Source organism: Myotis lucifugus, unplaced genomic scaffold (genome assembly GCF_000147115.1).
Source record: "Myotis lucifugus unplaced genomic scaffold, Myoluc2.0 scaffold_903, whole genome shotgun sequence".
NCBI lineage: Eukaryota > Metazoa > Chordata > Mammalia > Chiroptera > Vespertilionidae > Myotis > Myotis lucifugus.
Genome location: NW_005871951.1, coordinates 125,843 through 142,440, shown reverse-complemented (window position 1 = coordinate 142,440; position 16,598 = coordinate 125,843). Strand labels below are relative to the sequence as shown.

The 16,598-nt window shown below is 48.7% G+C and overlaps 1 protein-coding gene across 1 annotated transcript in view; it reads right to left on the bottom strand.

Annotated features, from left to right (window-relative positions):
- Positions 1–15,923, bottom strand: part of LOC106695156 (E3 ubiquitin ligase Rnf157-like) — a 34,952-nt gene extending 19,029 nt beyond the window's left edge. The window contains exons 1-2 of the mRNA XM_014448719.2: positions 15,776–15,923; positions 3,317–3,435 (exon numbers count right to left, since the gene is read on the bottom strand). Of these exons, the coding sequence (XP_014304205.1) occupies positions 3,317–3,435; positions 15,776–15,806 (150 nt within the window). The 5' untranslated portion in view covers positions 15,807–15,923. The remainder of the gene's footprint in view (positions 1–3,316; positions 3,436–15,775) is intronic.
- Between the last annotated feature and the right edge of the window lie 675 nt (positions 15,924–16,598).

Genomic DNA, 16,598 nt, shown 5'->3' with positions numbered 1-16,598 from the left:
CTGGGCTAGACAATCGTATACTTTACAAAGTGTTGCCCCCTCTCCCCCCTCCCCTGCCCCGATATTTCCCCACCTGGCATAGTTATTACATTTTTAAAAACTGATTTCAGAGAGGAAAGGAGAGATAGAAAGATCAATGACGAGAGCGAATCACTGATCGGCTGCCTCCTGCACGCCCCCCACTGGGGATGGAGCCCGCAACCCGGGCCTGTGCCCTGACGGGGCATCGAACCGTGACCTTCTGGCTCACAGGTCGATGCTCAGCCACGGAGCCCCGCTGCCGGGAGGTTATTATAACATTATCGACTCTATTCCCTGAGCTGCACTTTACATCCTGCTGACTGTTTGGCAACGACGAGTTTCTGACTTGCTTTCCTCACATAAAACTTTGATGTCTTTTGAGAAAAACACTTGCTCCGCACACCGTGAGGCACATGTGATGATTGCTACGTGAGAACCACCGCGGAGAGGCCCACGGGGTGCTCCGTGGGGAAGAAGACTCGGACTTAAGGTCAAGGCGCCTCGCCAGTCACCCGCAGGCTCAGGCAGGGGTGGACGCTCAGCTGGGAACTGGGGGGAAGTTGTCAGCCAGCGCCAGCCCCAACCCGAACCCAACCGAGCACTGACTTGCTGTAAAATCATCTGGATGCCCAAAAAGATCGAAAATGTAAAAAAAACAACCAACCAACAAAAACTGTTCTGACACCAGAGAGAAGCAAGAAGGAAGGGAGACAGGGATGCACAGGGCACTCCCCATAGGAAACGCCGTGCCTGCGCGGCCAGAACAGAGAGCGCTCTCTCTCCTCGACCCGACCGACCGGCTGAGCAGCGGCAGCAAACGCAGAGCGGACGTCCCACTAGGCTTCGCCGGCAGAACTTAACTTGAAGCCAGAGGAGTTGGGTTTTTTTTTTTTTATGTTTTATTGATTTTTAGAGAGAGAGGAAGGGAGAGGGAGAGAGAGATAGAAACCAGTGAGAGAGCAGCATCAGCAACCGGCTGCCTCCTGCACGCCCCCCTCAAGGGATCGAGCCCAAAACCCAGGGAAGGTGCCCTGACTGGGAATCGAACCAGTGACCTCTTGGTTCCTGGTTTGACGCTCAACCACCGAGCCGCACTGGCCAAGCAGGACCTGGTATTTTGAAAATACCGCTGAGCCACTGCTGGCCAAAGGCCTGTAAGAAGGGTCAACCCCAGATAAAAAGGAAGGAAATAGAGCCGCCACCAACAAAAATGTTTTTTAGTTACAGCTCAAGATGGAGGACCATCACCAGATTAATCTTCATGAAAAATAAAACTTCGCCCTGGCTGGTCTGGCTCAGTGGACAGAGTGTCGGCCTGCAGACTGAAGGGTCCCAGGCTTGATCTCGGCCAAGGGCACATGCCCAGGTTGTGGGCCCGATCCCCAGTAGGGGGCGTGCAGGAGGCAGTGATCCATGATGCTCTCTCATCATGGATGTTTCTATCTCTCCCTCCCTCTCCCTCCCTCTCTGAAATCAATAAAGAAATATATTTTTTTAAAAGAAGAAAAATAAAACTTCTCCAGGGCTGCACCTGCCTGTGAATCATCGGCCCACCCCGGGGCCGACAGGAAGGAGACAGAAACCGCTGGCGAGTGGAGCCCCACCGACTTTGCCAATTGTATGTCCACCAGGGGATGCCCACTCCGCCGCCTGGTGTCCTTGTTTGTGCCAGGGAGGAGCAAGCCATGCGCACGTCAGCCTTGCCCCCCGCGCCCACCACAGACCTGGCACACAGCAGCCGCTGGGTAAATGTGTGCTCTGGCCTGCTCGCGCGCCTCGCTCCTGGCAAGCCCTTCCCCACCCTCGCGGACAACCCAGCCGTTCTCGAAGGCTCGCTGACCGCCCGCCCACCAGCCCCCTCCTCTCAGCACCAGCCCTGAGGCAACGCCCGCGCCTGCTCCGCTCCCAGAAGCCTTCACTTCGGGCCTTCGCTGCTGTTTAAACATCTCCTGCTCCTGTGTTTTGCCTGCCCCGCTGCCCGGGGGGTTCTGGAGGGAGGCAGGGGATGGGGGCGACGGAAGGCGTGGCGAGAAAGGCTGCTGCTCGGTGGCCTGGCGGCCTGGTCATGTGACTTTGGGAGAATTTTATGGGAAACACTTAGAACAGCCCTTCGTCAGCACCGCGATTATCCTTCACCTCTCGGAACCTCAGTTCTCTCGCTCACAGAATGGGACTGACGCTAGCCCCGCTGACGGGTGGGCCTTTATGAAGATAGAAATAATGTCCGGAATCCAGGACCTTCCGCAGCCCATGGCAGCTGCTATTCCAAAGCCTCCTGCTGGGTGCAGGGAGCCCTCCAGACAATGATGGATGAGCCGAAGGGACTGAGACAGACGGAGCCTCACGTCAACTCGGACCCTGAGGGCACTGTCTCCGTCATTCATTCACGAAACGTGTGTTAGGGGCTATCGCTACGCGCAGGCTTCGTTCTGGTGCCGCGACACGACCGTGAGGGTAGTCCTGGCCCCAGACTCACCTCCTAAAGCAGTGGTTCTCAACCTGTGGGTCGAGATCCCTTTGGGGGTCAAACGACCCTTTCACAGGGGTCGCCTAAGACCATCGGAAAACACATCTATAATTACATATTGCTTTTGTGATTCATCACTATGCTTTAACTATGTCCAATTTGTAACAATGAAATTGGGGGTCACCACAACGTGAGGAACTGTATTAAAGGGTCGCGGCGTTAGGAGGGTTGAGAACCGCTGTAAGGGCAGGCAGGTGATACACGGGGCGAGTCGGGGCAGTAAACGTTTCTATGGCGATAAGCGCGCTGAAGAGGGAAGGACAGGCAGGAGCTCGAGCTGGCGCTGGGCCAGGGCTGTCGGCGGAGCGGCACCGAGGCCGAGTCTGAACCCCGTGGAGACCTGGCTTCTGGGAGCCGGCCTCACCCTCGGGCAGACGCCCGTGGCCTTGGCACGGCTCAGCTCCTAGTGCCACCGACCCAGCTCTGCCAGAGGAGGTGCCCTCTGCCTCCCAGGACCCCCACCTGCCTCCCGGGACCCCCTGCCTGCCTCCCGGGACCCCGCCTGCCTCCCAGGGCCCCACCTGCCTCCTGGGACCCCCGCCTGCCTCCCGGGACCCCCCACCTGCCTCCCAGGACCCCCTACCTGCCTCCCAGGATCCCCACCTGCCTCCCAGGACCCCCTACCTGCCTCCCAGGACCCCCCACCTGCCTCCCAGGAGCCCCCCACCTGCCTCCCGGGACCCCCTCAACTCAGACCAAGCCACAGACACGGGACCGGCCCGGCAGGGAGCGGCCTCACCCCCTCGCGCAGCACACGGTGAGCCATACCGCCACGGGCCTGTTCCCCAGGAAGTTCAGGTCGCTGTTCTCTCCAAACAGGTAGCCTTCGGGGTGGGCCGAGTCGAACTTCTCTCCTCCCATGATGAAGTGGCTGGCAAAGTAGCTTCCTGGAGAGGGAGACACGAGAGCCAATGACACCCGGCCGACTGGGCGGGGCAGGCGCCGGAGACGTGGGCCCCCCACCATCACCCGAGCCACTGCCACGCCCAGGACAGCGTCCTCCTCTTGACTCGAGACCACGGCGGGGGTCCTGGGAGGCAGAGAAGCAAAACCGTAGCAGCGAGAAGCCATGCCACCAAACACAGCACAGATCACCGCTCTCCTTCCAGCATCCTGACCGGATGGCCCCAGGACCCGTCCTCACTGCCCTCAGCCCCACACCAGAAGGCCCCGCGACGCCCATCAGTGAACACGTGTGTGCATTTTGTTCCTGATTTTTCCCCCTTAAACTCGAGTGGTTATTCTCTGTCATCTATGCATTTTGGAATCTTTTTTAAAAAATATGTTTTTATTGATTTCAGAGAAGAAGGGAGAGGGAGAGGTAGAAACATCAATGATGAGAATCATTGATCGGCTGCCTCCTGCACGCCCCCTACTGGAGATCGAGCCAGCAACCCAGGCATGTGCCCTGACTGGGAATCAAGCAGTGACCTCCTGGGTCACAGGCTGACGCTCAACCACTGAGCTACACCGGCCAGGCCAGGTGATTCTTTAATTAAACAACAAACAAGGAAAGATTCTTCGAGAGCCATCGCAGCCCGAATCAAAGCAAACGCTAGACAGTTCCCCAACCAAACATAAAGCCACAGAGAGCAGCCATCTGCCGGGATGCCACTGGGCAAGCCATCATTTAGGAAAGCTTGATGATCAATTATTGATGGCCAGCACTTACGGGCCCTATTTTCCAAATGCATAATTTATAGCGAGGGGAGGTGCCTTGAGTAGAAGCAGCCATCTCAAATCATCAAGCCATTTAAAGCTGACCCTTAGTGAAATATATTTTCTATATGTTACGTATTTATGGAGAAATCATATATTTATTATACATGAGGTGAACTTAGCAAAGTGAAGAGTTTACGATGATGGGTGGCTTGCCCAAATCATGAATAAGGAATGGTGGGGAGCAGGCTGAGTTCAGCGTGGAACACACCGAGGTGCCAGGACCTGGGAGCGGTCAGGTGAGGGATGGGGACGGGGACACGCACAGATCATCAGCTTACAGGCTCCGAGCAAGAGCAGAGCACCAATGGCCTTGGGGGGGCGGGGGGGGGCAAGGGCTTAGAGAAGGTGCCAGGGTTCTATTGGAAATGCCCCCCCTTTGGGGATAATATTAAAAGAAAAGAAATGATCAAGAACATAGCGTAGAGCTAACTGTAGTTTTGCTTTGCATCTAAAATCAAGAGCCCAAATAGACAAAGACCACAATGAGGGTCGATAATCCACAGATGAAAGGAGAATTTTTCATTTCAGTAGAAGAGTCCACGCCGCATTCCTTTACAAAGCTGATCTCCCCTGGTATTCAAAGAATACCCACCAGCCAAAAGGAAAAAGAAATCCATCAACATTCGGCTTTCTCCTTTCTTGGGAATGGACCCCTCTAGGAACTTGCCCCAGTGCCCGGCGGGAGTGCTCAGGTGGTTGGGCGTCCTCCAATATGGCGAAAGGTGGCAGGTTCGATTCCCGGTCAGGGCACGTACTCAGGTTACGGGTACCATCCCTGGTCCGGGCACATTGCGGGAGGCAATGGATCAGTTTCTCTCTCTCTCTCAAAACCAATACAAAAATAAAAGGAAATAAATGTTTTTTAAAAAGTATTAAAGCAAAAAAGACATCCAGGTAAAAAGTCAAATTCCTTATCAGGGAAGAAAATGACACCAGTACTTTTCCTCAGACCCGTGTTATCCAACAAGAACATAAATGCAAGACACACATGTGGTTTTAAATGATCTAATAGCCATAATTTTCAAAAGTAAAAAAGCAAAATTAATATGTCTTATTTATCACAATATTTTGGATATCTAATATTTCTAATATATCCAAAATGTTGTTGAACATGCAATCAGTATAAAAAATCATTAAGAAGCTATTTACATTCTTTTTTTTTTAATATATTTTATTGATTTTTTACAGAGAGGAAGGGAGAGAGATAGAGAGTTAGAAACATCGATGAGAGAGAAACATCGATCAGCTGCCTCCTGCACACTCCCCACTGGGGATGTGCCTGCAACCCAGGTACATGCCCTTGACCGGAATCGAACCCGGGACCTTTCAGTCCGCAGGCCGACGCTCTATCCACTGAGCCAAACCGGTTTCAGCGCTATTTACATTCTTAAAAAATTTTTTTGCATGGAGTCTTCAAAATCTGTCGTGAAATGACCCAGTCAGAGAACGTTAAACATCATATGATCTCACTTATAGGTGGAATTCAATGAACAAAATATACTAACAGACAAAATGGGAACAGACTCACAGACACAGAGCACAGACTGACAGCTGTCAGAGGGAAGAGGGTTTGGGGCTGGGTGAAGGGATTAAGCAAACCCCCCCAAAAAAAAGAAATTCATAGACACAGACAACAGTATGGTGATGACCAGAGGGAAAGGGGTGGGGGGAGGTAGAAGTGGGTAAAGGGGGGACACATGGTGATGGAAGGAGACTTGACTTGGGGTGGTGACCACACAACACAATACACAGGTGATGTGTTACAGAGCTGTACCCCTCAAACCTATGTAGTTTTATTAACCAATGAAACCCCAATAAATTCTTTTTTTTAAAGTGATAATTCAGCTCCTCCACCATTGGTCTGGGCCTCGCGCTGTCCTGTGCTCATAACCCCTGCGCCCGGAGCGCTCTGCTCGCCTGTTTATGTTCTAACCCAACTGGGGTGTCACAGACACTGGTCTGCACGCTGCTCTCCTCCGCCTAATGTCCCCAGGCCCGTTCCCTGCGCGCTCAGGGCCTGGCCGCGCTGTTCTGACGGAGCACGTGCCGATACTCGGATTGAGGGCGCACCGGCCGGCACTGTGCGGGCAAGTACCGCACCGGTTGCGCCTCGCAGCAGCCCTAAGGCAGGGGTGACTGATGTTTTCATTTTACAGAAAAGGAAACAAATGCACAGAGAGTCTAAGCCATTTCTCCAGGGTCACACAGCCGGTAAGAGGCAGCGGCAGGCTCCGAAGCCAGCGGGTTTTATTCCAGAGCCTGTGTGTGCTCTGAACCATACACTGTATCTCCACTGAATGCCAAAATTAAATATATATATATGATTGTTTTTACATGTGGAATATGTCCTTGTGGGATAAGGGTTTAATCTTTTTTTTTCCAGATAGGAAACTTTATTAATACCATTTATTAAATATTATTTGAAATGCCCTTTTTACCATGCAATATATACCTAGATCTAGGCTCTATTCTATTCTGAACCCGTACAATATAATTTAATAACTGCTACCTTAATAGTTTCCAGAGCAAGGCACACATCCGGGGTACAAACCCTTCCCACAGGCCCATCCCCGACCCTGGTCCCTCTGCGAGAGGGTGCAGGCCAGGACTCCCTCAGAACCCGCCTCCATCGGGCCAGGGAGGGACTGCGGGAGGGCTCCAGGGCGTGTCCGGCCCATCTTGCTCAGTCCCCGATCAGCCGGACCCCAGCAGCAAGCTAACCTACTGGTCAGAGCATCTGCCCCCTGGTGGTCAGTGTATGTCATAGCGGCTGGTCAACCAGTTGACTCTGCCCCTGGTGGCCAGTGCACGTCACAGCGAGCAGCTGAGTGGCCTTAGCATATCATTAGCATATTACACTTTGATTGGTTGAACAACCAGTCACCTGACGACCAAACACTTAGCATATTGGGCTTTTATTATATAGGATGCTCTCTCCCCAACTTAAAAACAAATACAAAAAACAATTCCAACCCAGCTGACGTGGCTCAGTGGTTGAACATCGACCTATGAACCAGGAGGTCACAGCTTGATTCCTGGTCAAAGGCACATGCCGGGTTGTGAGCTTGATCCCTAGTGTGGGGCATTCAGGAGGCAGCCAATCACAGAAGTTTCTGTCTCTCTCTCCCTCTCCCTTCCTCTTTGAAATCAATAAAAATATATTTTTTAAAAATTCCAGGGAGCATTTGAGATCCTGCTCCCTGGCATATTTTGTTAGTTTGGCTTAAATAAACTCATAAAAAATCTCAAAATAAAAACTCCATCTCCCATGTCTTAATGTCCACCCTCTTACCCATCCATCCATCCGTCTGTCCGTCCATCCATCCATCCATCCGTCCATCCTCCTCTGTCTGCTTCCATCCCACGCCCTGTAACTCCTCAAACCTTTACAATGGTCCCCACCACTCCGCCGAAACTGTTCCCGGGACCGACAGCCTTTCCCCACACCTCACGCACCTCAGGAACTCTCGGAAGACGTCCACTCGCGTTCCTGAGGCTCTCTGTTCCTCGGCTTCTGAAACCCCGTTCAGTTCTGCCTCTTCCTGCCTCTCCCTGGCTAACTTCTTGCCCAGGCCACAAACAGGGTCGCAGCTCTAAGAGCTCAATCCTCCCTCCACCCTTCCATTCTCCCTCCTGCTGTCCCTCCCTCTCCCTCTCGGTCCTTCCCTCACAGAATCACAGCAAAGGCCTTGACTTGGGCCGGAGCCGGGTCTGGCGCTGGTATTTCGGTCTTCCAGCCGCGTGACCTAGAACCAAGTATTTAACACTGCTGAGCTTTGGTGTCTTTATTGGGGAAACAGAGATAATAAAACCTCTTTCAAAAAAGGATTATGGTCGGGACGGACGCCTATGCAGCTGGCCAGACCCTGTGGGCAGTTCGTACCTGTTGCCTTCTCCTTCCTTACATGCGACTCCCAAACCGTTGTCTCTCATCTTTCGTTAGCGTTTCAGGCCGGATCTTTAACCACCTGCCCTACCTTTCCGTCTGGCCACCCCGTCTTCGCCTGAAACTCAATGAATACCCTTTTCTTCCGGAAGGAGATGGAATTAAAGAGCATTTTATCTTAAGAGCTGGCACCAGAACTCCTCTCAGAAGGCAGGAGCTGTTTTTGGAGTTTACCTTATTAAGCTATTACAGAGGGAGAGAGAGGGGGAGAGAGAGAGACATCGAGGTGAGCACAACCTTGTGGTGCATGGGATGACGCCAACCAACGGAGCCACCCGGCCAGCGCCCTCTGTACGGTGTCTTTAATCAGCTTTACTGAGGAATAACACACACAGCATAAAATCCATCTATTGTACAATTCAATGACACTGGTCACTCTCACCACGACCCAGTTGCAAACATTTCGCATCACCCCGAGACGTTCCCTCATTACAACCGACTCCCGCTGCCACCCGGCCTCGGGCCAGTGCTTTCTCTCTCTGCAGACTTGCCTTTGCTAGGCATCTGCTGTGATGGCCTCCCACCACCCACAGCCCTGTGCTTGGCTTCTTTCACGGAGCTACTGGTCTTGAGGTTACTCCATGTTGCGTAGTCCATCCTTCTAAAGCGCTCGCTGGTATTTCACTGTACAAATACACCTGGTTTTGTTAACGCCTTCACAGCCCGCGGGCACCGGGGTGGTCTCCAGTCTTCTGACCGTCAGGAGCAAATCTGCTGTGAACATCTATCTGCACACGTGTCTTTGCATGAATGTGCGTCTTCATTTCTTTTGATGGGTTCATAGGAGTGGAATTGCTGGACCATAAGATACATTGATGTTTAGCTTCTTAAGAAATTGCCAGACTCTTTTTCCGAAGTGGCTGTGCCATTTCACATTCCCATCAGCGATACGCAAGAGCCACAATTTCTCTGCATTCTCACCAACACCTGATCTTGCCTTTTTTATTTTAGTGGTTGTGGCTTTAACTGTCCCCCGCTAGTAACTACTGATGCGAGCGTCTTTCCAGGTGTTTATTAGCCATTCTTATATCTTCTTTGATGATAGGTCTATTCAACTCATTTGTCCATTTTTAAACTGCGGTGTCTTCTTAATATTGAGTTGTAAAAGTTCTTGATATTCTGGATACAAAATTCTTTATGTGATTTGTAAATATTTCCTTTCAGAGGATGGCTTATCTTTTCATCTTCTTAACATCTCTCAGAGCAGAAACATTTTCAATTTTGAAGAAATCCAATTTATCAGTGTTTTTCTTTTATGGATTATACTTTTTATCTCTCACATCCATATTTCTCTCCGTCTTTCCCTCTCTCTTCCATTCTCTCTAAAAATCAATGGAGCCCGGCCAGCATGGCTCAGTAGTTGAACATCGACCTGTGAACCAGGAGGTCACAGTTCGATTCCCAGTTGGGGCACATGCCCGAATTGTGGGCTCGATCCCCAGTGGGCAGCGTGCAGGAGGCAGCCAATCAATGATTCTCTCTCATCATTGGTGTTTCCGTCGCTTTCTCCCTCTCCCTTCCTCTCTGAAATCAATAAAAATATATATATATTTTTTAAAAAATCAATGGGCCCTAGCTGGTTTGGCTCAGTGGATAAAGCATCGGCCTGGGGACTGAAAGGTCCCAGGTTTTATTCTGGCCAAAGGCACATGCCCGGGTTGTGGGCTCAATCCCCAGTGGGGGACTTGCAGGAGGCAGCCAATCCATGATTCTCTCTCATCATGGATGTTTCTCTCTCTCTCTCCCTCTTCCTTCCTCTCTGAAATCAATAAAAAATATATTTAAAAAAAAATAAAAAATAAAAAAAAAATTTAAAAAATCAATGGAAAATATCCTCGGGTGAGGATTAAAATAATAATAATAATAATAAATAAATAAATATTTTCTCACATATCTTCTTTTAGGGTTTTATAGTTTTTAGCTCTTGTATTTAGGTATATCGTCCATTTAAAAAAATTTTATTGTGATATAATTCACATACTATACAAGCAGCTACTTAAAGGGAACAACCCCGTGGATTTTTAGAAAGTTCACAGAGTTATGTCACCGTTCACCACTATCTACTCTGGGGACATTTTCCTTACCCTAAAAAGATCCCATTAGCAGTCACTCCTCATTTCCCCCTCCCCCAGCCACTGGCAGTCAGTAATCTACTTTCTGTTTCTCTGGATTTGCCTCTTCTGGCCATTTCATATAAAAGGGATTACATAATATACGCATCTGGCGTCTCTGACTCAGCATCAGTGTTTTCCAGGTTCATCCATGTTGTAGCAAATATCAGCACTTCATTCCTTTTTATCACCAAATACTCCTCATTGTGTGGGTTCACGACATCTTATTTCTCAGTTGTTTCATTCATCAGTTGACGGGCTTCTGGGTTATTTCCACCTTTTAGCTATTGTGAATAATGCTGCTATGAATAAACATTCGTGTACGCTTTTGGGTGTGGATATTTTTTCATTTTTATCACTGATGGGTGTTGGATTTTGTCAAATGTCTTGTCTACATCTATTAAGATGATTCATGTGGGGGTTTTTTTCTTTATTCCACTAATATAGTATATTAACATGGATTCAGTTTTCAGATATTAAGCCAACCTTGTATTCCTGGGGTAAATCCCATTTGGTCATGGCACATTCTGGATTCTTATTTATCTCTGTATGCATGCATTCTGCCTCTGACACTAGATGATAAGCTCTGAAATTTTGGAAGGAGCATAATTTTCTTTTTTTAATCCTCACCTAAGGATATTTTTTCCACTGATTTTTTTTTTTTTTTTAGAGAGAGAGTGGAAGAGAGGGAGGAGGGGGAGTGAGAGAGAGAAACATCCATGTGAGAGAGACACATCAATTGGTTGCCTCCCAAATATGCCCCGACCAGGTCCAGGGATTGAGCCTGCAACTGAGGTACGTGCCCTTGACTGAGAATAGAACCTGCAAGCCTTCGGTCTGCAGGCTAACGCTCTAACCATTGAGCAACCAGCCAGGGCAGGAGCATACTTTTTAAATAATTATTTTTAAAGACTGTAAATTTTGGTTTAAAAAAACTTTTTTTTCATAGTACACTTTTTCAGCAACTAAAAATTCAAGCTTAGCATTTATGTAGTAAGAATCATTAAAGTGGAAGCCACGACGTTAAATTTTAGGTGTCAACTTGACTAGGCTATGGTGCTGGCCTCGGGTACTAGTCTAGATGTTGCTGTGAGGGTAACTGCAGATGTGACCGGTATCTAGAATCAACTGACTTTATTTTCTTTAAATATTTTTTTTTATATTGTCTTTTTTAAAAATATATATTTTATTGATTTTATATAGAGAGGAAGGGAGAGGGAAGGATAGAGAGCCAGAAACATCCATGAGAGAGAAACATCGATCAGCTGCCTCCTGCACACCCCCCACTGGGGATGTGCCCGCAACCAAGGTACATGCCCCTGACCAGAATCGAACCTGGGACCTTTCAGTCCACAGGCCGACGCTCTATCCACTGAGCCAAACCGGTTAGGGATTTAAATATGTTTTTATTGATTTGAGAGAGAGAGAGGGAGGGAGAGGGAGAGAGAGAAACATCGATGTGGAGAGCAACATTGATCGGTTGACTCCCATACACACTCCAACCTGCAGACTGGGAATGTGCCCTGACTGGGAATCGAACTGGCAACCTTTTGGTGCCTGAGACAACACTCAACTGAGTCACACTGGCCAGGGTTCTATAATCAACTGACTTTAAGAAAAAGAGATAAACGCTTGATCATGTGGGGGGCTTCATCCAACCAGTTGAAGACCTTAAGAGCAACAACTGAGGCTGCCTGCAGAAGGAATTCTGCCGCAAGACTACACCACAGAAATGCCGCCCGGCCGCCAGCCTGCCCTACGAAGTGCAGACTTGCCAGCCCACGCGATCTCATGAGCCACTACATTATCCATATTCTGTTTCTCTGGAGAACACTGACTCACAGCCACCAAAGAGCGTGTGCTGTTCACGCTCCCTCTGTGCCGCGCCCCGCAGCGTGAGTGACAGGCTGATTTTAGGGCTTCTGTCCTGCCGCTCGCCGGAGGCACCACAGTCCCTGGGCACAGGGTCGGAGTCCATACCCTGGCACAGAGCGCCCTGCACGGCATACAGCAGGTGCTCAGTAATGTCACGACTGTAATAGAGAGAGAAGAGATGCTATGGGACAAAAGAACACAGCCCCCATCACATAGGAAATCAGAGGGCCTACATCGTAAGACAAAATCAAGAAGTGAAAGCAATCCGTCTGCTCTCAATGAAGCAGAAAAAAAGAAAAGAAAAAAAAAACACACTGGAATTTTCCCAAGTAACAGCATTACCGCCTTGAAGTGTTTAGAAAAGTACTGGTAGCATTTGACTTCTCGGTCTCATGACGTCATCATTAAACAGAGCCACATTGTGGTGGGCTTTTTTTCCTGGTACTAAACGTATTTATTACAAATTTCAGGAACCTACTTATTTTTAGCTAAAGGATCAAACTGTGGCAGAACCAAATTCTTTTTTTTATTAATATGTTTTTATTGATCTTTAGAGAGAGAGGAAGGGAGAGGGATAGAGAGACATAAGCATCGATGAGAGAGGAACATCATTGGTCGGCTGCCTCCTGCACGCCCCCCTGGGGACCGACCCCATAACCTGGGCAGGTGCTCTGACCGGGAATGGAACCAGCGACTTCTTGGTTCCTGGGTCGATGCTCAACCACTGAGCCACACCGGCCGGGCCAAATAATTCTTTTTTTTTTTTAATATATTTTATTAATTTTTTTACAGAGAGGAAGGGAGAGAGATAGAGAGTTAGAAACATCGATGAGAGAGAAACATCGATCAGCTGCCTCCTGCACATCTCCTACTGGGGATGTGCCCGCAACCCAGGTACATGCCCTTGACCGGAATCGAACCTGGGACCTTTCAGTCCGCAGGCCGACGCTCTATCCACTGAGCCAAACCGGTTTTGGCAAATAATTCTTTATTAGGCAGTAAGTTCCATATTCTTAAGTCCCAACTAATGCGCCTAAATGCTAAGGGAAACTTTTATAACTACTTGACAGGCAAGGACTTATTACCCATTTTTTAAAAACCGCTCTTGCCACCGGACCAACCCATGTGATGAGCAAATGTACGCTTAATATAACAAAAATTTGGAGAAGGATGATATTAGCTGCTCAGGACTCTGATGACCATTCTGAATTTTTATTTATTTTTAAAATATGTTTTTATTGATGTCAGAAAGGAAGGGAGAGGGAGAGAGAGATGGAAACATCAATGATGAGAGAGAATCACTGATCGGCTGCCTCCTGCACGGACCCACACTGGGGATCAAGCCCACAACCCAGGCATGTGCCCTGATAGGGAATCGAACTGTGACCTCCTTGTTCATAGGTCGATGCTCAACCACCGAGCCACGCCAGCCGGGCCATTCGGAATTTTTATGTGTTTACGTCTTAACATCTGAGCAAAATGAATTACTCCTATTTTTCAATTTGCTCAAATACGTAGCAGGAAATGAACTAGATGCGCCAGGTACTAAGCTGAAGTGAATTAAACGGTCTTTATAGCATGTCCATTTCTTCCTGGAGAGAGGAAACAGGCCTAACGACTCGTATCAATGTGGCGATCCCTTTCAAAAGATGGGCACGCGGGCATTAAAAACCACCACCTCAGCACGGTCACACCTTTGCTAAACAAATGATTGTCGGCTTTTAAAGAAGCAAAGATCTGAGAGAAGGATTCAATAGCATGTTTAGCTTCTAACTAAAAAATGACAAAGACCTACCCTGGCCGGAGTGACTCAGTTGGAGCATCATCCTGGACACTGAAAGGTGACAGGTTCAATTCCCGGTCAGGGCACACACCCGGTTTGCAGGTTCGATCCCTGCCTGGGGTGTATAGAGGAGGCAACCAACTCACATCAATGTTTCTTTCTCTCTGCCTCTCCCTTCTCACTCCAATAAAACATATCCTAGAGTAGGGATTAAAAATAAAAAGACAAAGACCTGGCCCTGGCCCTGACTAGGTAGGTCAGTGGGTTAGGGTCCTGATACGCCAAGGCTGCAGGCTCAATCCCTCCCTGGTCAGGCAGGGCACATACCAGAACCAGCCGACGAATGCACAAGTAAGCGGAACAACAAATCAATGTTTCTCTCTCACTAAAATCAATAAAAATTAAAAAGAAAATATGACAAAGACCTAACCAAATGCAGAATAGTGCTATTTAAACAGCTTCCTGTGCGAATGCAGACGTGCTATAGAGGAACGAACTCCCACCACACCTTCTGTTACTTAAATGATTAGTATTCATAGCTTAACAAATCCATCACCTAAGAACAACGCGTACATTAATCATTGTGCATTGTTTGCAATAGTAAAAGACTGAAAAACTCCCAAATATTCATCAATAGGAGATTATGTTAAAAAAAAAAGGGGGGGGGAGCCCTAACCGGTTTGGCTCAGCAGATAGAGCATCGGCCTGCGGACTGAAGGGTCCCAATGTTTCCCGCTCATGCACATACAAAGCTAAGGGTTTCCTTATTTATTTCTTTATATTGTGAATCCTCACCAGAAGATATTTTTCCATTGATTTTTAGAGAGAGTGGAAGGGAGGAGTAGAGACAGAGAGAAACATCGATGTGAGAGAGACACATTGACTGGTTGCTTCTCGTACACACCCCGACCGGGGCCAGGGATTGAGCCTGCCACCAACATACGTGCCCTTGACTGGAATCGAACCCGAGACCCTTCTGTCCGAGGGCTAGTGCTCTAAACACTGAGCAAAGAGGCCGGGCGGGTTTCCTTAAAAAAAATACAAAAACCAAAAAGCAACTTGTGCTGGGCGCTGAGCCCATCACCCCTGGGACAGAGGACAGTGCTGTGTCCTGGGACAGCGGCTCCACAGGCAGGGGAGTCTCAGACCTCACACTGCGCCCCTGGGGGAGCCGACTCTGTGCTTGCTCTGTCGGAACCAGAACTCAGGATAAGACCTTGACACCAACCCACTCAGACTCCTCAGCAGGGACAGGACTCTGAGTTCTGTTCCAGTTTTGATGCAGAGCAGCCTCCATTCCACAAGTCATCAAGGACAAGTTCAAAATCGAATTCCTTGTGACAGGCAGAGGCTGATGGGTTATAAGAGCACCGCCCTGGCCCGGTGGCTCAGTTGGTTAGAGCGAGTCCCCATGCGCCAAGGTTGAGGGTTTGGTCCTCGGTCAGGCAGGGGACAGACAAGAAGCAACCAATGAATGCATAAATGGAACAAACCGATGTTTCTTTCTCTCTCTCTCTCTCTCTCTCTCTCAAATCAATCAATTAAAAAAAAACTTTTTAAAAGAGCCCTAGCCCGTCCGGCATGGCTCATTGGTTGAGCATCGACCTATGAACCAGGAGGTTCAATTCCCCATCAGGGCACATGCCCAGGTTGCAGGTTGGATCCCCAGTGGGAGGCGTGCAGGAGGCAGCTGATGGATGATTCTCTCTCATCATTGATGTTTCTCTCTCTCTCTCTCCCTTCCTCTCTGAAATCAATAAAAATATATTTAAAAAATAAAAAAGCCCTACCTCTTGGGTCATCCTGGCCAAACCAATTCATTTCTCTGGGCCTCCGTTTTCTTGCTGGTGAAATGAGTGGGTCTTGGCCACGTTCTCTCAAAGGTCCCTTTCAGCTCTAAACACTGTCATCCCATGAAGAGCCAGGTCAATGTGAAGATCGGATAAAGCGTGAGAGATGCCACTAGAAGGGGGCACATGTGCAAGTTCACTCAGATTTCCAAGTACAAAGGTTCCGGGTTCCTGTTTTCTGTATTTCGCCTTCAACATAAATAATTTGGTCCACTTGATGCAAAGACTTCTCGCATACAATATTTCCGACTAAAACTGAGTAACAATTAGGTAAAATTTTAAAAAATTGGTAGCGTGGAGAGGATTGTTTAAGACTACAGATACTGAGTGTGTTGGCTAAGAAAAGTTTTTGGTGCTGCTTTTTTAATATACTTTTATTCATTTCAGAGAGGAAGGGAGCGAGAGAGAGAGAGAGAGAGAGAGAAACATCAATGATCAGAGAGAATCACTGATCAGCTGCCTCCTGCACGCCCCCTACTGGGGATCGAGCCCGCAACCCGGGCATGTGCCCTGACCGGAATTGAACCGTGACCTCATGGTCCATAGGTCAACGCTGACTGGGCAGAAAAGTTTCAGTTTGGTCCACTACCCTTTCATTATCATCATCCAAGATCCATACTTATATCAGTATCCTTCGGGGAGCAGCGTTCCAGTGAACTGCCCACCCTAATTCCCATAGGTGAAGGAGGCGGCAGCCAACCACCGAAAACTCCACGCTCAGCAAAGCACGCTCCATTTCCTGATCGATAAAAGCTAAGTGATT